This window comes from Neocloeon triangulifer, unplaced genomic scaffold (assembly GCF_031216515.1).
Source record: "Neocloeon triangulifer isolate White Clay Creek 2 clone unplaced genomic scaffold, ASM3121651v1 ptg000014l, whole genome shotgun sequence".
In the NCBI taxonomy this organism is placed as follows: domain Eukaryota; kingdom Metazoa; phylum Arthropoda; class Insecta; order Ephemeroptera; family Baetidae; genus Neocloeon; species Neocloeon triangulifer.
The window spans coordinates 9,153,395-9,174,266 of NW_026775556.1; the positions used below are offsets into that span (position 1 = coordinate 9,153,395).

Here is a 20,872-nt window from a genome sequence, read left to right on the forward strand (position 1 = left end):
AGGTTTAACTTTCAAATAAGCACACAGTCGGGGAAAACCAGAAGCAGCAAAATTTTGTCATTTTGTGATAAGAATGGGGAATAAATTTCAAGTGGCTGTAGTAAGTGGCAAAGATAAGGATTAATAATATTAGTTCAAATTAAATTCTCATATACTATTAGGCCATTTAGCTCTAGAGGAAAATATTTTTTTTTTCAAGTAATTTTACCAATAAACTATATTGATTACATATACATGCATTGATAAATTAAATATTATAATTGATTTGATTTGAGGTGGTCAATACTAAAAATTTCAACAAAAATATTATACGAAGCACAAATTTTTATTTCAAAAATAAAACATGTGGTTTGATTTAAAAGAGATCAGCATAGATACTAAATTGTTAATTAATTAATATAAAATATGGGTAATGTTGTTTTAGTTTAAAATTGTGACATTAATTTAGTCCTCTTTGTCAAAAAGTCCAGGAGACAAAAATAATTTATGGTTAAAGCCGATTTGTTCAATGCACATGGTTTGCGAAAGCGAGTCGCCAGTGATACACCTGGACAACGCATTGTCCACCTGCAAAACATCATTTTTATCATTAAAACTATCAGCATTAAATAAGCAACATACTTCCTGGAGCATGGAATAGACATGAGTGTTGTGGGCTTTGTTCATAAAAACTTCCACCACTTTCTGTATAAACCAACTTCCTCGGTTCACATCTCGTAATGCAACAAATCCTGAAAACAAGACGATTAGATTTAGTAAATTAAATTGTCATCTGTTCAAAAAAAGATTAATTACCTCTGGGGGTTGCATGAGCTATCAATATATCCGAGAGACGTCGGACAGGAGGTGGCAAGCAACCTTGGCCATCAGCCTCTGTTGTGTCATTCAGCACAAGTCGATGAGACGCTAGTTTCACAATTGCACTTTTTGTTTCACCTCTGGAATATTGAAAATTAAATTCAAGAACTTTTAGGTTTTACAAATTTAAACCTGCACGCTTGGAAGAAAAATACTTTTGGTTTGTTCACAAGTCCGGGGCTGTTTTTAGCATCAAACTGATCTACTACCCATGTGTAGGGAATCTAGGAAAATAGAAACTAAAATTAGAGGATGCATAAGCTATTTATCAGTTAAGCTTACAGTCTTTCCATCACTTGCAATAAAAACAGACGTCACATTATCTTCAGCCTCAGGTTGCAGCATCCGGCCATGAGACATGATTGACACCATGCAAGTGTGAACTTGAAAGTGTTTAGGATTAGACACAAAAGTCTTGATTACATCCATAAACTCCTGAAAAATGATTTACTTTTATTAATCAAGAAAAATAAGTGATGAAATTAATGTTATGCAATGGATCCCAAGTCTTAATTGGGAAAAGAATTTATAAATTTATTATTTATAGAGAACCTCTTTCATAATTTATGCTTTTAAATTTGTTAGTTTAAGGGCTTTTAAAAACCATTTTATTCTTGCAAACCTTTTTTTCGAGATCAATGTGAACCTCGGTGTCGTAACCAAGCTGTTTGAAAAGCTCTTCCATGTTTCTGTCATCGTGCTCAGCACCACGACGACGCGAATGATTTTTGTCCTCGTAGTCACGAATGTTAATAATCAATGCAAGGCCTTTCGGACTTGAGCCACATCGGTATCGCTGAAAATTTTTAATTAATATGCATAATTTGCTAGTGACTGAAATTTTAACAGTACTTACTGGAGATTTGGAAATTTTCAAGTCATGCCTTTGCTCAGCCTTTCGGACTGAAACTTCAATTGCTTCTGTGCTAAGGTTAATGCTGGCGCCTTGGAACTGGTCAATGGTGTCAAGTAACGAGTGAGGAATTGATTCTTTCATGTATTCCGGGAAATGTGACGGTCGAGCCCTAACACGCAATAATGCACTTATTACTGATTCATGGGATTTTTGTGAAATGCATTTCAGAACATGCGAAGCAAAACATGATCTAAAAACCTACATTAGTAAATTTATGTAAAACGTACCCTGTGTAAGCTGCATAAGATGGATGAATGTGCAATTCACAAGGCTGCAGGATATTTAGTAGTTCGGTGTAACCACAGGCACTCATGGCATGTTTAAGCTTTTCAAACGCTAACGGCCCCTGTCTTTGAATGTCCAAATAAAATTCCATCTTTCGGGTTTTTAAATTCTGACTCTCCTGCATGGAAAGTTGAGAATATTTTAGCGTGAATATAAATTTATGGCAAAGGACGTTTTTGATAAACAAAAATACTTTAAAATAGCATACACCAGGCATACACAATGTTTTATTAATATAATGTAATAAATAATAAAGTAATAAATTTATTGGAGTCAAGTAAGAATAATTTTTTAGAGCCAAATAACAAAATACTATTAGCAATTCTAATGTAATGATTTTTTGACGATTTTCTTGGGCATGTTGCAAGAACTTCATTTTTTTTTTATAAGTAAGATTTTATTTTGTTTTTGATGTTATGCTAACTGAATATGTACAAAACCTTTATTTAGTAAAAATTAAGCTTCAATAAGATGTATGTATGCTATTATTATTTTGAGGGAATGTGTTGTAAAACGAAGTAGGCGAGTCGCAATCTGCGGCGCAAAAAAATTTCAAGGAAAGTTATTTTCAATTTAATTTCAGACATGGCTAGCAGGTTATTTTATAAGCATTATTTTAAAACACAAAGAAAAAAAATTGCATTTTGTAAATTTCATTTTAAAATTTAGATCAAATAATATGACATAAATACACACCGTCGAGTACTTTTTGACTGCCTCTTCCGGGAAAATTCCATACTGTACGAGAGTGTCGACAATCCTTTCAAGATTAACTGGACTTGTTGAGGCCACCAGTTTATCGAAGTTTGTGTTTATAATCTCCTTGTCTTCCTCCAGCATGCCATTGTTTTGATCCATCGTAATTTTACTCTTGGTGTTACTTATCCCCGCGAGTGCCGAGTTCTTTATCCAGCAAAGATAAGACTTGTCTTCTCCATTTGTTTACTCCCGTCAGTTATTTCAGAACATATGCAACCACCAACACAAGGAGCACCAACATCAACAAAACGATTGAAGCGCCATCATTTGCTGCGTATTTGGACAATGCGGAAAAATAAGGAAATTCTAACAATTTCTGTTTGCTTGTTTTTGACGCTAGCTTCATCATGGTACAAAGGGGGCGTGGTTTGTGATTGTCACGAGCTATCTGGTCTCTGGGTCATAATTATAATAGTTCAGAGATGAATCAACCTTTTTAAATTTGATTGAGAAAAGGTAGTATGTTTATTCTTATCACAAATATCAATTGATTATTTTATTTTCGTCCAAAAGCATAAAAATCAAAATGCATGACGCCTACATGATTGACTGGCTGCTCAAGTCGCCAACCCAAGTGCAGTTCGAGTGTGTTACAACGTTTGGTAAAGACTGGCAAATTTTATTTTAATAATTTTATTATTAAATTAAATTTTAGGTGACAACCTGCTGGTTGGTTCAAAGCAGGGTCATTTGCTGATGTATAGCGTGACATCAAAACCAGCCGATCAAAAAAAACTTGACGTTCAATTGCTAAAGCTGATTAAAACATTTTCTAAGAAAGCAATCAACCAATTGGCTGTTGTTCCTGAATTCGAAATCATCATTAGTTTGTCAGGTAAAATTTTTTAAATCTTTTAGCTACAGGCATGAATAGAATGATAAATATTTTTTGCTTTCTTTTTTTCAAGAATTTTAAAATATTTTGAAACTTAATATTTACTTTATTATGTTTCTATTCAATAAAAAATTTTATCGAGCAATTTAGTGCTGTGCAAATTCCATGACAAAATTAAATAATCCCAAGGAAAATTGTTTTCAGATGGCATTGTAAATGTTCACAATATGAGAGTGTACAATTTCCCAGTTGTGTCCTCTCTAGAGAAAACTAAAGGTGCCAGTCTCTTCAGTTTAGATGTGAAGGTAAACGTAACTACTGTTGAAAATTTTATGTTAAAATTTAAAAACGAAATTAATTTTCTCCATTTCCATTATTTCTCCTTAATAACAATAATTATGACTCTCAGAAAGTAACGTCTCTTACTGGCATAACATCAGTCATGGTGCGGATGTGCGTTGTTGTGAAAAGGAAACTGCAGCTGTTCTATTGGAAAAGAGACAAATTTTTGGATTTCCGAGACGACATCAGTGTGCCCGACATTCCTAAAGCGGTTGAATGGTGTGACGATAAAATTGTTGTTGGCTTTAAAGGAGAATACAAGTTGATTGATGTAAGGAAACTTATCAACTGTAAAATAAATTTAATAGCGGATCCATAGATTTCAGGGAAGCAAGAAGAATTATTTCCCATAAAACCACAAGAGCCAAGCGTGACAAAATTGTCAGACAGGACGTTTGCTCTAGGAAAAGACTGCAAGACCATCTTGATGAATACGGTTGGAGAAGCCCTACAAAATGTTCCTGTCAAGTGGAAAGAACCACCAGAGGCAATAGGTACCTTAAATTTTAATGCTTTTTTTAGAAATCTCATTACTTTTATCCAAATTTGCAGCTTTTGATGACCCATATTTTATTGCCGTGGGAAACGCTAACATCGAAGTGAAGACGACAGATGACTTGCTTGTGCAGCAAATTTCCCTGCCCAAAAGCTCTGCCCGCTTGATTTGCAGAAACCGGCAAGGCTTTCTGTTTGTTGCCTCTGCTGCGGAAGTTTGGTGCTTGCATGGTGTGCCTTTGGTTCAGCAGATCCGACGAGTCCTCGAAGATAAACAATTTGAACTTGCTCTCAAACTGACTAACATATCTGACGAGACCGAGTATGAGAAACGTAAAAACGCGCATGAGATTCAAACACTGTATGCGCACGATCTTTTTGAAAAGAAGCAGTTTGCCAAATCCATGAGCGAGTTCATCAAACTGGGTACCAACCCGTACAATGTCATTCAATTGTACCCTGAGTTGTTGCTGAAACCGGGCTCCGATTCAAAGGCGAGTGCAAAAATGAATGACAGAGACTCGGAAAAGGCTTTACTAGCTCTGATTGAATATTTGACTGAAGTGAGACAAACCATCATGGGAAAGACGGAATGGGTGTCCGAGGAAGTGGACTCTAAAAAGCACAATCTCATTCAGATCATCGACACCACTCTATTAAAATGCTATCTTCTAACCAACGACGCACTTGTTGCGCCTCTCCTTAGGCTGAATAGGTAATTGGTCATTTTTTAAGAATAAAAATAAATTTGATTAAAATATTATCTGCAGGTGCCACTTGAGAGAGACTGAGACAATGCTGAAAAAATTTCAAAAATACCGAGAGCTCATTATTTTGTACCAAACAAATAATATGCACAAGTGTGCCCTTGATCTGCTCAAAGAACAGTCCCAAATCCAAGAGTCTCCTCTTCAAGGAGCAGACCACACCATCTTATACCTGCAACAGCTTGGTAACAACCACATTGATCTGATCCTGGAGCATGCTGCCTGGGTTCTTGCTATGAGTCCAGAAGAGGGGTTCAGAATATTTACTGAAGACTTACAGGAGGTCGAACAACTTCCTCGACCAAAGGTTATTGAAATTTAATTAGTCGTCGCCTGAAATTAAACATAACTTTTTTTATGCCAGGTGCTTGACTTTCTGCTGCGAGAACAACCAAATTTGGTAATTCCTTACCTTGAGCATGTGATCAACGTTTGGGACGAGAAATCAGATATTGTCCACAATGCCCTTGTCTATCAGTACCGAGCCAAAATTCAGCAGTTGCTGGCATCAAACAATAATGACGATGCAAGCGCATTTAGAGAGAAATTGATTACATTCCTCAAGACTTCTCACCATTACAACCCACAAGTGGTCATAGTTCAGTTTCCTGTCGACAGTAGGTCTTGTGAAAATGTTCAAAATTACGATCTAACATGCAGTGTCAAGGTCTATTCGACGAGAGGGCAATTGTTTTGGGTCGGATGGGCATGCACGAAAATGCTATTTCCATATTTTTAAGAACTCTGAACAATACCAGTAAAGCCATGGAGTATTGTGAAAATGTATATCGATGGAAACAGGAGGGATATGAAACGGTATGCAACATTTAATTATTAAGATTACTAAGGAAAGCATTTTACTCCTAGGTCTATGTTCAACTGCTGAGAATGATTATTGATCCACCAAGTGATCCCTTTCAAGAGATGCTGGGAATCTCAAATTCGACTGCAAAGCCTGATGTGGAGAAGGCATTGTCGATTTTACAAATGCACTCTAATGAAATGCCAGTCTTGGGGGTAAGCATTACATAATGTAACATTTGGTTAAAAAAATTTATTTTATTTTGATTTAATTCATTTTTACTGGAAAATTTTGGAGATTTTCCTCTAATATACCTCCAATAACATATATGCAAAAATCTCTTCATTGCCAATTCCATCTAATCCTTTCCCTGATTTCAGCCTCACGTAAACTTACTTACATAGATTGATATAATTTAATTTGGTTCATGAAATTTTGACACTCATTAAAAATTAATTTTCCCTCTTTAATTTAGTTTTCTAATTGAAAAATGAAAATGATTAATTTGGGTGACTTATATTTACTAAAAAATCATGGAAGAAAAATCTCCAATTTTTTTTTCAATTTCCATTACTATATTACTATTACTATTATCATTATTTACTCTATATTGTCTTATTGGAAGCAAATACCAAATTTTGGTATTATGTTTACTATTAAATTGTGCCCATAAAAAACAAATACATTTTTAAATAATATAAATTTCACATCAGTAAAATAATTTTACCTGTGTTTTGTTTCAGGCACTGAATGTACTTCCGGATAACGTACCTCTGGTCAGGATGCAGAAGTTTTTGCACTCTAGTTTTCAACACAAGCTAATGGAGCGAAGGAGAGTGCAAATTCTCAAAGGTCTCTTACAAGCAGAGCATTTCCAAGTAAATATAAATGAGGGGAAAACATCAGCTGATACTTATATATTAATTTCTTTAGGTATTGAAAAAGAAAATTGAAAGTCAGTCTGAGGTAATGCATCTCACTGAATTGAAGCTGTGTCCTGTGTGCAAAAAGAGATTCAGCAACCAAAGTGCTTTTGCACGGTACCCCAATGGAGAAATTGTTCACTATTCGTGTCAAGAGGCAAAGAAGTGAGAAGATACAATTTCACGCGTTTTGTGATATGTATGGCTAATTTTTATAACGAGTTTGAACTTGTAAAACAAGATAAAGGGCAATTACGATTTAAGATTTTTAAAATTTATCAATTTTCACCCATTTTCATAATTCAGCATTGTTATATTATTTAATGAGAAGCAATTTCAATATTTTTAAATAAGTATAATTTCAATTTACTTCATTTGATAATTTATTTTTCCATTTATAAAAAATAATTTTATCGAATTTTATTCCACAATTTATAATGTGCATAATAAAAGAAAAATTATGTAATTTAGTGGGGATGAAACAAGAAGCATACAAGCAGCACTCTATTCATTAATTTTATTTTATAAAAATGACCGAGCAAAGTAATTTATATGGTGTGTGAAAAAGGAGAATAGCATCACAGAACCGACCAGAATCTTACCTATGCGCTATGCGTTCAAACTGTTTCAAACCATTCTAAGAACTGCGTCAAGTTGCTATAATGAATAAATCGGAAAAATATTACGGAATGCGTGGTTGCTGAGCACCATAAATTATTCGCCGATTTGTTTTGTTTGTCTGCCTCATTCCTTTAATTTGCTGCTGAACTGGCTTGCCTGGCTTCATTAGATCATCCATTATTATTATTATACATCTGTGTATGTATACATGTTCGTGCAAGTTTGTCAAACATCCCACTAAATGACTACAATTTTTCGTTCTTCCTACCCTCCCAAAAGTCGGAACCCCCACCACTTCTGCTGCTACTCTGTGCCACTCTTTGCGAGTCTTTGCTGTTTGAATCACACTCACACTTTACAACCAGTGAAACAGTCGGTATCGCTCATTCTTCTGATATTAGCTGTCGCGCCGATCACTACATTCTTATGTAAAATTTTAATTTTTTGTACATAATCGCGTATTATGTAACCCTGATCTCGTCGTTTTCAATGTTTAAAACATCTTCAGTCTACGTGTACAATTAATGCCGGATTGTACAATCCTATTATCTCTGCGATATGCTTCGATTGAGGACAGTGAGGGTGAACTAACGTCTTAAATTACACAGTAAATTCCGAAAAATTAAAGCATAGCTGCAGCTCTTATTGAATAGCAGATACAAGCAATCTATTTAAATTTAAGTATGGATCTCGGATCATCATCAGAGTCTAATCCATCTGTGTTATTGGCTCGTCAAGGCAGTCGGCAGGTTTGCATAATTGTGTTCGTTCATTCTTTGAAATCGGGCCTAAATTTGCATTCGACCTTATTATCTTCCTTACAAGACGAACGTTTTACAGCTTTTGGAGCAAAATTGAAACATGATTTTTAGCTTACAGAATTAAATTGATTGAAGAACATTTTTCTGAAGTTGCCGGATCATATTAGTAAATAAAATTGTTAATTTTTTTAATTTTATAAATAAAAAAAAATACAAATATAATTAAAATCAAATAATGTAATTTTATGTGTCTGCATTTTCAGCCTCAAAATCTTAGAAACACGATGGAAAATCAAAAAACGACTTACTTGGATTACTCGACAGCACGAACGTTGTCTGAAGAGGTATGTATTTGTGAATGAAGTTTTTCCTGACAAAAAGTAGTAAAAAACAATCTAAATATTTCAAAGGAACTTTTTCATAAAAACCAATAATAAAATTATTTTATTTAATGCCTGCAAAATAACATGTAGGCAACTCGCAAGACTCAGTTGAATAGCGGAACAGCATGCGATATGTGATATAATAGTTATGAAAAACATTTTATTTTTTAGAGTGAAGATGATGATGTGTCTGGGAATGAAGAAGTGCCTCTCAAAATTGTTATGGAGGAAAACTTGACCTACCAGCGAGGCTTTGATGACAGCAGCTACATCATATCACTGCCCGACTACTTCACTAAAGAGGAGGTCCCTACCTATGTACCACGTCCTTCAGTAATAGAACTAAATCTCCCATCAGCCACATTTGAATCTTTGGCTGCCACTGCTACTCATTCTACTTGCACAGAGGGCCAAAGGCAAGGAAGATTTAACGCTGATAAGAGCGCCAGTGACTTCCCTTACCCATGCAATATTTGCCAAGCTGTGGGAATTGTGAGCTGCTTCCGTAGTCTGACATTGTATTCTAAGCATGTGCTGAAAAAGCATGGCGTCTCTCTTGAACGACAAGCTTCACATACTTGTATGATGTGCTACAAATCATACAAGTCCAAAAGCAGCTACCTTAAGCATATTGCCAATTCACATCCAGATGTGGAAGACCTCCTGAAGAAAGATTCAAATGAACGTCTTTGGCTGCAGTTCCAGAAGCTAGTGGATGAAAAATTAGAGGAGCTTTTGTCAAATTCCAGAAGAGTCTGTACGTCAACTGACGACACATGGGAAAATATAAATCAACACCATATTCAAGATTCTGGAGTACTAATACCCCCTGCTGATGCTCTTCCATCGTCAGAGTACACCGGAATTGATTTTGATCAAATTTCCCACCAGGTCTTCGAGCAGTTAACTTCAGGTAAATAAAATATCATTATAGCCGTATCATATGATTCAATCTAAAATTTGTTTTTTCTCTCCAGATGAGAATCCGTATGTGCAGAGCTTTAATTCCCCTGGAAGAACTGCTGATCAAATCATTGAGGATCTGTGCCAATTGACTATAGAGATGGATTCTGACAGAAACGCAAGCGTCTACTACAACACAGATAATTTTAATAGTATGGATGGGGTTGCTATTATTAGTGACACATCGAGTAATGCACTGCATACAACTTTTCCAAATGAGACAAATGAATCTGCTCAATATCGTGAAGAGGTTTATTTGAACTATTCAGGATCAGCAAGGGTTGCATATGATAGAGGAGAAAAGGTATATGAAAAAGGTACAAGCACAATTTTTATTTGTAAAAATGAAAATAATTAACAAAACTTTGTAATTTTTACAGACTTTTTGCTAAACAACAAGACAAAAATGATGACCAGGGGTCAGTTAAAAGCACTCGTTAAGAGGTGCCGCCAACCAGAAGAAGAACTTTGTGAATCATTTGATCCAAGAATGTGCAAATACTGTAAAGGTATGTTTGCCAAAATGCATGTGCACCTTAAGGAGAGGATGTGCAAGCAGTGCAAGTTGGTTACTAAGTGTGCTACACAGCACCTGAATCATTTGCCTCTGCACAAACTCTAAAGTTTTCTTATGCAAAAAAATTAAATGAGCGTAGTTTTTGAAAGACCTCTTGCATCTTTGTCCACTATTTACTCTCTTTGTTCTTATTGGCAATAATAAAATTTACTTTCTTTTTAATTTCCACCTTAATTAGCAGAGAGTCATCAATTATTTTTTTCTTTAGGCATGGATATGTAAAGAAACATGAAAAAGCATCTCCATTTGCTACAATGAAACTGTTTTTTTATAATATATGTAAAAAAAAATATTCTTTTAACTTGCATATTATGTTGCACATCCTCTCTGTTATGTCTCATAAGAAGTTTTTTTTTATTATAAAAATCAATCAATTTTGGAATTGTAAATTAAAATTGGTTGAACACAATAATAATTATTGTGAATTTTAAATTTTATGCTGCTAGCTGAAGATAAGCTAAGGTTGTACGAAATAAATCAATTTTTTCTTTAAAATAAAAGGGCTAAAATGATACAGCTAAAATTACTCAGGCTTTTCACAGTAATAATTTATTTTTGATACAAAACTGTGCTCTCACTCTAAAACATTTGGTATAAAACCTACAAAGTTTCTTCACTCGAAAGTCTACTTTCATGTATACACTCTTAAGTTATGAATCACACCGAATAATTTCCACTTTTATCTTGGAACTGAAAGGCACTCGGCAGCAATTTAAGTTCAGCCTCTTATTGTGAAACGGAATTTCCTTGATGCAATCTGTATTGCCTCGAAATAATTTTATTTATATACTGCTTCACGTAAGTGTCTGACATGTCACCAGTCAGGTCTCGCCTACGCCGTCTGCGGCCAAGGAACATTGGTACCAAAGCAGCCATGGTGGCCGGAAGCATTCCAGCGCCAATAGCCGCGATCAGGGCCTTCCTCCTGTTCACATAGTCGTTGGGATTTGTTGCACTAAACACTTGAACTCCGCTAACACCTCCGCCGCCACCGCCTCCACCTCCGCCGCCCGCTTGCTGCTGAGCTGACTGTCCTGGGCGTCGGTGGCCTTTGCGTTTCTTCTTCCCACCCTTGCGCTTTTTCTTGTTGCCTCCCTTTTTGTTACCCTTTTTCTTGTGACCTCCCTTCGGACTTGTAGGTGCTACGGCTCCTGCCGGTGCAGCCACCACCACTACGCTATCTGCACTAATTATTGGCTTGATGGGAGCCACCTGCGTCTGCTGAGAAAGCAGTTGCTGCTGCTGCTGCTGTAACTTGATGGCGGAATTATCTACCGTTTCAAAAGTCTTGTCCACCTCTAGTAGTCCTCCGTGGGAAACTGTGCTGGTCCCATTAGCTGCTGGCAGGACAGTCAGTCGGATGCCTCGGTTTGTGGACATGGACACGGTGGGGTTGAATTTGAAAGCTCGTCTTGACCCTTGACCTCTACCACCCGGAGGAATGGTCTGACCTCGCGTGCTCGACAAAAGCACCCACCGCCCGCCTTCAGCGGATTCTTCGGCCTGGGGTGGCTTGTTATTTTTCAATTCATCCTCTCCTTTGTAAAATCCAGAAAATCCACTCTGCACATTCACACTTTGAGTAGGCCGATTCCACGTGGGCTTGTGGGCTGAAATCATATTATATATATAATATATTATGTAGAGAAAATAATTATTCAACCATTTCACCAATGCTATTTAAATCTGGCCAAACCAATGGTTATTATAATTCTAGAATTAGAATTATGCTGTACTAAATTTATATATATCTTCTTTTTTTAGTTGGTAAATTTAATTTTTAACTTTTTTTTCGTTTTTTTTTTCATGCCTCCAAGTTTTTGTATTTTTTTTTACATTGCGCCTTATTATAAAATGAGGAAATTAAATTTTTTGTTAATGATAAAAATTTGCAACAATTGCTAGAAAAATCATAAAATTTTAGTTCAGAATCTTTTTTGCTCTGAAGGATTCCCATTGTAAGTGACGTCTTAATAGACCAAGAAACGCTACTCTCTCTTGAATTATATGTTTTGGTTTATTTTTATTTCGCGGCGACAATTTTTTCTGCACTCATTCGTGCCGCTGCGCATGTGACACTTTACGAGAGAGATAATCGCGCGGCACGTTTTTGGGAGAAAACCATGATTTCACGGCCGCTTGCTCCTTATTTATCTGCGGGCGCACTGTACTTGCATCTTTGTTTTCGTCCCACCGCATAGTGAAAGCGTAACGTCAAAAGCAAAGCAAAACATGCGCTCCCATTCCCATAATACACGCGCTACTTATTAATCTATCTCACCTGCAGGTTTTGTGAAAGACGAGGAGGCCGGCGTGTCAATAGGCCACTCGGGCAGCTTGCCGTCTGTAATGATGCCCAAATGGTGGCTGAGAAGGTCATGTCCGGAAGGAGGCGGCTTCGATGGCCGAGTTCCACTAAACGATGATGGCCGGTTGGTGTTGGCGAAGGACGGCTTGCTGCTCAAATCTGTCCAAGAAGAAGAGGAGCCACTTAGTGATGGCTTGTTGGACACGGTTTGCGCCCACGTTGGCTTATTTGGCGCGCTTTCCGACGACGACGAGCTACTGCTGCTCCATGAAGGCTTCACATTTGCCTCGGTCCAAGAAGGCTTATTGTTGTCCCAACTCGGACGGTTCAAAGTGTCCGACCAGTTCGGTTTTCCTGGGAGGTCATCCCAGTTCAAAGGGCGATTGTCCGAGCTGCTGGGCCTTAAGTCCCAGTTCGACACAGAGGAGGACGTTTGTTGACTCGGACGGTGTTGGTGTTCCTGTTGCTGCTGCTGCTGGTTGGTCGACCAAAATGGCTTTTGGCTCATTTGCGTATTCCAAACGGCAGTTGGCGAGGAAGATGTCGCTTTATTGGGTGTCCACTTTGAAATTTTGCTGGACGACCACGGAATCGGTTCAAGACTAACCCAGCCGTCTTTCGGTGGCCGACCTGATACTTCTGTATTTGAAGTACCAGGGCGGTGAAGTTTTAAGTTGGCCATGGCTGAGGATGGGTTAAGTACTTTGGTGCTCTCCTCGATGTCCAGCGCCCAATGTCCGGTCTGGGTGGGGGTTGGTTTCGGACGAATATTAATGCTGGACACGTACCTGCCCTGATCGGCGCTTGCGCCGCCGTGCTCTGTCGTATTGGACTTTTTCTGCTTCTTCTGCTCCTCGAGGTGATTGTGGTAATCAGCGAACAACTTTTCCAAAATTTGCTGTTGAGTGAATGTTTTTTCGTTCGTCGCCGCGGGTTGGGCGGCCGGTTTGGCGGACGCCGCGTGGTCCCATCGCTTCCAGCTTCCCACACTGGAGCTGCCGCCAAGGAATGATTCGATTTCTTTATCGCCATCGTGATGTGTTAAAGGCTTAGTGTGGCGGTTTACGACCAAAGGAGGGTCCTCGAAGTAGGTGATGGGTTTTTGCGTTGGCGAAGTTACAAACTTTAAGGGCAGACCTGCTGAGAGCGTCTCCTTTGCGAAAACCACCAGGACGAGAATAACAGTCAATTCACTCCACTTCCCGGTTCGGGCCATTTTAGCGGGCGGATATGCAAAAGGACGTCTTCAAAATGTTTGACATACCTGACGTCAAATTATTTGTGTTGCGACCCTGACAGTGAAGCTGAGAGAAATGGTTTGCGGGCGCTACAATCATACATTTATAAGCAAGGTGAAAGGAGGGGACCGCGCAGTGTGCTTAAAATTTTAAAATGAGTTTAGAGGAGACAAAGCATCCTCCGAGAGAGAAGAGAGAGATGAGTAACAAGCTAGTTCTCTCTTTCTTTTTAGTAGGTCTCGCGTTTTGCTTGGCTGCGTACAAAATTTAACATGTTTTTTTTTCGCGCACAATTTTGTTAAGCTCGTTGAGTTTTTATAATAAATTTGCTGAATTTAAAAAAGTCCATTGTTAGGCCCGGGCCCATTTTTATTTTGCTTATCTTTGAATGCTTTCTATTCAAGTTTCTAACATTTCAATGAAGAAAATTCAGAACAAACTTCCCATTCGATTTAAATTTTCAATATACCTCTTCCAGTGCTGCGCCCGTTACCAATAGAATTATTTTCTTTAAACGCTTTTATCAATAAAATTGTTCCAACCCACTTTAAAAGAAACAAAAGTAAATACAATAACTTTTGTGCGGGTTCCGCCAGCCGCTTTTTACCGCCGACTTCGAAACAGATCTCCTTCGTTGTGGAGACCTTCACCGTGCGATTCATGGTCTAGGTCTCTTTTCTATTTTAACGTGTGTTATGTAAAATTAAACGTCACCCGCAAGAAACGCGTCTCCAGCAGCTTCATCACCACGCAAGAGAGAAGCGTATTCTCACCGTTGTCACTACTTTTTTTTAATTAGTTTTCACTTTGTTCTTGAAATACTGTTTTTTCTTTTCTTTTTTTATTAACTATCTTGTTATTTTTCAACCGCAGCTTTTGATACTTAAATGGTTCGATCTCTAAAACAATGGAAAAATTACAAAAGGAAAATTTCAGTTTCAACACTAAAGAGTAGTTTAAAAAAAATAATGTGCCAAAGGAAATTTAAATCAGTATTTATCTACCCCTTTTTTTCTCGAAACCTTGACAACTCAAGGTTGAAAAAATCTGCCCTCTGCCCTGTCAAGCCGAAGAAATTTATGACTTCCTACAATTATTTCTTCATTACCTTATCACAAAGCAGGGGCGGCATCACACATTTTAAAAGGCTCAAAATTATATATAAAAGCAAGCAGGTGCCCAGCGGGAAGGTGTCATCATTTTTTGAATGCGTGATTAGAGTCGGATTATTCTGTGGAGAAAGCCTATATTTTATCATTCATATCGCGAAAAATTGAAAAAGAAAATGTTAAAACTTTTCATTACTTTATCGGTTCTGCAAATAATTAATGGTAATTTCACTAACAGAATATTTTCATAAATATTTGTGTGTTACTCAAACATTCCAAAAGGACTTCCTGAAAATTTGAACACCATGAAGTCACACGGTGTGCGGATTATAAATGGATCGGATGCACCTGAAGGAAAATATCCATCACTGGTTCGTTGTTTGTTATTTCAAATTGAAACCCCAATTGTATTCATTTTAAATTCCACTATAGGTTTCTCTGCAGCAAAGAGGTTACCATATATGTGGGGCATTCATCTTGACAAAACATTTTGTAGCCACAGCCGCGCATTGTGTCGAAAGGTGTTTAACTTTAACAAATTTTAAACCAATTTTTGCAGTGTGCAAAACCTCTAAAAAAAATAAAGTAATACTTGACCTTCGTAATTTAGCTCATCGGTAATATTGAGAGAACTACAAATTGTATCTTCGATTACCAATCTGTATGACAAGGCGAGAAGCCGCAAATATCAAGTGACCGAAATAATCAGCCACGAAAAATATAATGCATCTGACCTACTAGTAAACGACATCGCACTTCTAATGGCAAGTGGCACATTTACTTTTCATCAAAATAAGCCGCATACTTGAAATTTTTAAATAAAAAGTCAACTTAGATAAATCCTTCATTTTCACTGGATACCGGAGAAGCACTTGCCATGCTACCCAAAAAAATGGAAACGCAGCCTACTGGAGCTATGGCGTCCGCAGTTGGATGGGGCAGAAAAGTTGTAAGAGTTTTGCGTGCAAGGGAAAGTCATGCATAATTTATTTATGCATATAATTAATGCATATATAAAATAAAATTTTTACTATATTTTTGATATTTCATGCACAAAATTTTATAATGGCGGGTCTATTGAATTGGTCTTATTTCCAAATGCATACTTTCACTTGAGAGTAAAAAAGCAGTCAACAACCGTTCATAAATTTAGAGAAAATGTAATAAATTTTTCTCTTTGTCGTTGATATTTGAACCGAAAGATTGTTTCTTAATATTTAGTGAAATTTTTCCAAATCTGCACTAATATATTTATATTAAATTTCAACCGCTTTCTTTAAAATTAAATCTTTCAGCATGGCGGAATTGCCTCTTATTTGTTGCAAGAGGTTGAAATGCGAATTCTGAACTATTGGGACTGCAGCCAAATAATTGGACAAATCCACTCGACACAGTTTTGTGTAGAGAGTAAGAATAGTGGCATTTGCGAGGTCAATATCATAAGTTTACAATTAAAATTTATCAAATTCATTCAAATTCCTAGGGGGATTCAGGGGGCCCATTGTATGTGAATGAACAAGTCGTTGGAATTGCGTCTTGGAGAGATGGCAACAAACCTTGTGGACGTGCAATGGGAGTGTACACACAATTGTCGCTGTACACTGACTGGGTTAATATGCATGTCACACAACGAAGTTTACAACCAACAAATTAAATTGAAAAAATAAATCATGTGGAACCACACAATGAATATGCTTAAAAATACTTCTTTTTAAAGTCAAGAGTAAATTGATTCTAATATTTAACCTTTTACTGCTGCCTCTTATTTTCATCAACCATACAAAAATAATATTATTTCATTATTTGATTAATAATTATTTTCTTCCTTCAATTTTACTGGTAATGGTGGAATACTAGACTCTACCAAAAGCACTTTTATGTAGTGAATTGAAAGCATAATAAGCTTTATTAAACTCAATTTTTTTTCTTCGAGACACTTATAATTTCAAGATATCATTCAAGGTCAAAACCCAGCTTTATAAATGCATATCTCGGATGATCATAATTCGAAGAAAACTGTTTAAAAAAATAGCATTTTGTTATCTTCATCATTTCTGACCTCAGCACATTGGAGTGTTTTTTTTTTATTTAGTTTGCTTTACAAATTCATAAGTCCTGATCAGTAGCCAAACAGTTAATGCATAGCCTTACAGGTTCAAGATAAATTTATCGACCTGATAGTGAATATGTATTTCAACAAAAATTACATGAACTTAACAGCTCAAAACTATTAATTACAATATGCTAAAATTCAATTCTCGACGTACATTTAGAATACCTGGTAAGAGTCTGGAATACAAGAACCAATGATTTTTTGTCTGTTAGGGAAGTTGGAATAAATTCAGTGCACAAGATTTGCATCTTTGCCTTTTGATCATTGAGCACTTTCGAAGGGATTTTCTTCAGCACTAAAAAAAATTATCAATAATACTTTACTTGCTTACTTGGCTGAAAATAAAAAGATTTAAAATTTATGATTCCCAAGCTGGTTTCAATCGACCAACATGAATTAAGCAGAATTGCTTTAGCATGTTAATCCCTGTAATTAATTAATTGACTTTTTTAAAGAAAATAATTACCTCCTCAAATACAGGAAGCTACATTAATTTCTACGATGGATAAATAAATATACAATAGTAAGTAGATGGTGTCTCCAATGATTTTACCTGTTATACATATAAAGAGGAGAACTATCAGCAAATAATGTGTGATATATGATTAAATTAATAAATAAAAAGTCAATCAGAACAAAACCGTCTTCCTCTAACCCTCTCCTAGATTCCCATTAAATCAGCAAAGTACTTTTAACAAATTGTTCAATAAAGAACAAACCAACTTTGCTTGCATAAATCAAATAAGGACGTCACTAAACTGTCTTTTAATTGACTCTTACGCCTATAGGGGTTGCTTCGCATAACAAGAAGCCTAACTCTGTAATATAATATTGCATACTATTTATATTCTTAAGGAAGGGGTGATAAGTTGAAAAGCGCGGCGAAATATAAATCAGCTTGGGATTAGTTGATTATCAGCAGACTCTTAGCCAAGGCTTGGAGGTGTGCAGTGGTAACCAGATGAGAGAGCTATTTGCTAATGATCAGGCGCAGCACGCAGCTCTTGGATTTGTCGGATGAGGTAGGCCTTCTCGTCGTTGAACTGCTCATCCTCGGAACGATCTGTGTGAAATCTCGTCAAAAACTCGACCAGTTTGTCTTGGTTGCGCAAAAGAATGTCCAGGATTGGCTTCGGTTTGTTTGGGTTTGCAACAAAAACCTAAAATATAAATAATTTTAGATAATGAAATGAAGATAAAATTTTTCTATAAATAATTACTTACCTTAAAAACATGGAAGGCTTCAAACTGAATGTTTCTAGATTTTTCTCTCAGCATATTCATCATTAGCTTGAGGTTGTCGGGATTTGATATATAACGGGTCATTACCTGAAATTATTTTTAAATAAATTTTGTGTTTTGAAAAAAGACAAGTTTCTTACAGAAAAATTATGCCTGTCTAACAGAAGTTCTCCTAAAAGTTTTAATGACTGACGTCTAGTGACGTAGTTCTCTGAGTTGAGCAGCCTCTGGTAATGGCCAAAAACTTTGTCATAGTTTGCCTCAAGAAACTCGGCACCCAACATTTTATGCCGGGTGAGCAGCTCCTGCAATAAAATTAAGAACAAAATATTAAATAATTTACCAAGATTTAGTTTTCTTTTTATTTTAAATAAAGTATGTAAGTTTCAAAAGAAACTCATTAATATTGAATTCACTTCCCTGTGAATTTAACATTATCATTTCAGAAAGATTAGATAAGAAACATTCCGACATCAAAAATAAAAAATTACTTTCCTTCATTTGTGAAATCGAGTTTAGAAAAAGCTAGTGCCAGATTTTTTTGATTGAATTTTTACTTTACTGTTTGCATTGAATTTATTTAATCATATAGTGCAATTGAATAAAATCTCCAACTCACTTTGAAGGTGGAAAAGGCATCCGAGGCGATATCGAAAGTGGAAACTTCTACATAGTTGAAAAAGTTATAGAAATCCTCTGAGTAAAGCATGATTTTTGCTAGGGCCTCGTATCTGGCGCACTCTCTCAACATGGTACCACAGTTGAGGGCAATGTCCTGGTGCTCATAGCCACGCATCAGTGTGAAAAGAATCTCTGGCTTCGTGCAGATGTACTCAACTGTCGGTGATCGAGTTCCGATCTGTCGCCGCAGAATGTTGTTGAAAACCTGCGCCACATCTTTCTTGCCCTGATGTTGCATCAAAATTTATTTCAATTATTTTATTCAACAAAACAGATAGTCACCTCAAAATCAATCCGAGCTAAATTTTGGATTAATAAAAGGAGCAGGGCGCTATTGTAGAGTTCCTGTGCGAGTTGTGCTACCACTATGTCCGTCTGTGGCTCAGTGTCTGACGTTCCATAAAGCATGTTTTTAATAAGCACCAGGTTTTTGCTCACATCTTCTTGTGCCTGAAATTCAATGATCCAGAATAAATCAAACAATCCATTTAGCTGTTATATCGGGGAACAAATCTTGATTATGCAACATGAAGCAAAATTAATTGGCCTGTTTGACCTCAGCGGAATTGTCAAATTCAAAAGTTCCCAAAATACCTTTTCAGCCTTCTTGTCTCCTCTCTCTAAAGCACTCAACGCGTCTTTCAATGATTTCACAACCTCGGCGGGGCTTTTCTGTGATTTTCCGAACAGTGGCATTTTGCCCTTTGTTGAATTTCCGTCTCGCACAAACTGAAGTCTTCAGCTGCAACAAAATTGAATGAAAATAATTATGACACAATATTTAAATTTGTTAAAATAAAAGAACAAAACTATTGAGCGCTATTGAGGTTACTGGGGATTGGTTATGGTACTCAACAATAAAAAAATGGCTCCTTAAAATCGCGATTAATTATTCGTGCCGTGCCGTGCATGACATCCTTGTGGAGAGGCCGAGTTGTACTACTGCTCGGTTTAGTAAAGTGTTACTCATTTCTTTGTGCATACATATAGAATAGATGCGATAACAGATATACAACACAATGCTTGCTAATCACAGGTGACCCACATAGCAAAACTCGCGCTGCACAGCTTTTTGACCAGGATTCGAATTAAGTCAATGATTTTGGCTCTTCGGTGGAAAATCGCTGTTGAATACAAACTTGTCCGACGGCAAAAATCTAAATTAAAAGACAAAAAAGCTCAAAAATTGCGACTTTAAAAAAGGAAAACAGTGCAGTCTTGCGATGAAGGGCACGCCCACTTTTAAAGGCACACGAATTCATAAACGGGACGAGAGAAAAATCTGCCGAATTCGGCCAGATTGGAAGAGCGACAACGACTTCCAATCTCTTGCCGAACGTCCTTGGCAATAGGCACTGGTGTGCATGACGCTCTTTCGTCGGCCGACTCACCTATCAGGAAGATACAGTGGCCTGGAAGTTCGCCCGATTACTTTCGGTGCAGCAAGCTTAGGGCAAAAAGGGAGTCGGAGGGTCTGCGGTGATTCAAGTCACTCGGCTCGAGTGAACATCTCCCGCACGCAGAGCCTCGGCGAACACCCGATTTTGGCACTCACGGTCACGATTGATCACTGGTGGATCCGGGGATAGGTGGATTGATGGTCGACACGGAAGTCGGAATTCAACAGCAGCGCAAAAGTGCACCAAGACGGCGATTGCGGAGTCGGAATTAGTCAGTCAACTGCTGATTGCTGATTTGCTCCCGAGAAGCACCTGCGAGTGGCGGGAAACGGAACAATTCAAATTACGCGGCGCGCTCTCGGTCAATTCGTACATTCATCAAGAGCGATTCTCTCTCCTCGCCCATATATATTGCGCCGTTGTCTATTTATGGATTGCACCATGACCATTTACTCATTACGTATGTATATTCTTCGTATTGAGCGTGAAATACA

The 20,872-nt window shown here is 37.1% G+C and overlaps 6 protein-coding genes across 9 annotated transcripts; 3 read left to right on the forward strand and 3 right to left on the reverse strand.

Moving 5' to 3' along the window:
• Positions 1–306: 306 nt before the first annotated feature.
• Positions 307–3,040, reverse strand: LOC132200144 (caspase Dronc-like). Its single transcript, XM_059625378.1, has 9 exons — positions 2,756–3,040; positions 2,002–2,177; positions 1,715–1,883; positions 1,481–1,654; positions 1,141–1,293; positions 991–1,082; positions 796–938; positions 622–731; positions 307–567 (listed from the first exon to the last, which is right to left on the reverse strand). Exons 1-9 carry the CDS (start codon positions 2,915–2,917, stop codon positions 445–447), a joined length of 1,302 nt encoding a protein of 433 aa, XP_059481361.1. The 5' UTR covers positions 2,918–3,040; the 3' UTR covers positions 307–444.
• LOC132200138 (vam6/Vps39-like protein) lies at positions 2,490–7,245 on the forward strand. The gene is made up of 13 exons (XM_059625371.1): positions 2,490–3,274; positions 3,332–3,420; positions 3,474–3,653; positions 3,858–3,958; positions 4,063–4,266; positions 4,315–4,489; positions 4,548–5,205; positions 5,261–5,564; positions 5,622–5,874; positions 5,925–6,073; positions 6,125–6,274; positions 6,803–6,937; positions 6,993–7,245. The coding sequence occupies exons 2-13, from the start codon at positions 3,345–3,347 to the stop codon at positions 7,149–7,151; spliced, it is 2,544 nt and encodes an 847-aa protein (XP_059481354.1). The 5' UTR covers positions 2,490–3,274; positions 3,332–3,344; the 3' UTR covers positions 7,152–7,245.
• A 674-nt stretch (positions 7,246–7,919) lies between these two features.
• On the forward strand, positions 7,920–10,878 carry LOC132200142 (uncharacterized). Of its 2 annotated transcripts, XM_059625376.1 has the most exons (6): positions 7,921–8,210; positions 8,286–8,352; positions 8,628–8,708; positions 8,919–9,660; positions 9,725–10,027; positions 10,091–10,878. In XM_059625376.1, the coding sequence occupies exons 2-6, from the start codon at positions 8,287–8,289 to the stop codon at positions 10,330–10,332; spliced, it is 1,434 nt and encodes a 477-aa protein (XP_059481359.1). In that variant the 5' UTR covers positions 7,921–8,210; position 8,286; the 3' UTR covers positions 10,333–10,878. The 2 variants fall into 2 exon arrangements, with proteins under 2 accessions (XP_059481360.1, XP_059481359.1); XM_059625377.1 differs by having other exon boundaries at positions 7,920–8,352; positions 9,725–10,014; positions 10,091–10,234.
• On the reverse strand, positions 10,714–14,377 carry LOC132200140 (mucin-2-like). Its single transcript, XM_059625374.1, has 2 exons — positions 12,569–14,377; positions 10,714–11,897 (listed from the first exon to the last, which is right to left on the reverse strand). The coding sequence occupies exons 1-2, from the start codon at positions 13,809–13,811 to the stop codon at positions 11,014–11,016; spliced, it is 2,127 nt and encodes a 708-aa protein (XP_059481357.1). The 5' UTR covers positions 13,812–14,377; the 3' UTR covers positions 10,714–11,013.
• On the forward strand, positions 12,336–16,862 carry LOC132200147 (trypsin delta-like). The gene is made up of 7 exons (XM_059625386.1): positions 12,336–15,164; positions 15,225–15,313; positions 15,375–15,463; positions 15,553–15,706; positions 15,778–15,891; positions 16,238–16,372; positions 16,426–16,862. The coding sequence occupies exons 1-7, from the start codon at positions 15,119–15,121 to the stop codon at positions 16,594–16,596; spliced, it is 798 nt and encodes a 265-aa protein (XP_059481369.1). The 5' UTR covers positions 12,336–15,118; the 3' UTR covers positions 16,597–16,862.
• On the reverse strand, positions 16,809–20,673 carry LOC132200145 (protein Mo25). Of its 3 annotated transcripts, none has more exons than XM_059625379.1 (7): positions 20,370–20,673; positions 19,573–19,720; positions 19,261–19,428; positions 18,917–19,204; positions 18,438–18,602; positions 18,280–18,384; positions 16,809–18,215 (listed from the first exon to the last, which is right to left on the reverse strand). In XM_059625379.1, the coding sequence occupies exons 2-7, from the start codon at positions 19,672–19,674 to the stop codon at positions 18,033–18,035; spliced, it is 1,011 nt and encodes a 336-aa protein (XP_059481362.1). In that variant the 5' UTR covers positions 19,675–19,720; positions 20,370–20,673; the 3' UTR covers positions 16,809–18,032. The 3 variants fall into 3 exon arrangements, with proteins under 3 accessions (XP_059481362.1, XP_059481365.1, XP_059481363.1); XM_059625382.1 differs by lacking the exon at positions 20,370–20,673 and adding an exon at positions 20,024–20,146; XM_059625380.1 differs by lacking the exon at positions 20,370–20,673 and adding an exon at positions 19,835–19,972.
• Between the last annotated feature and the right edge of the window lie 199 nt (positions 20,674–20,872).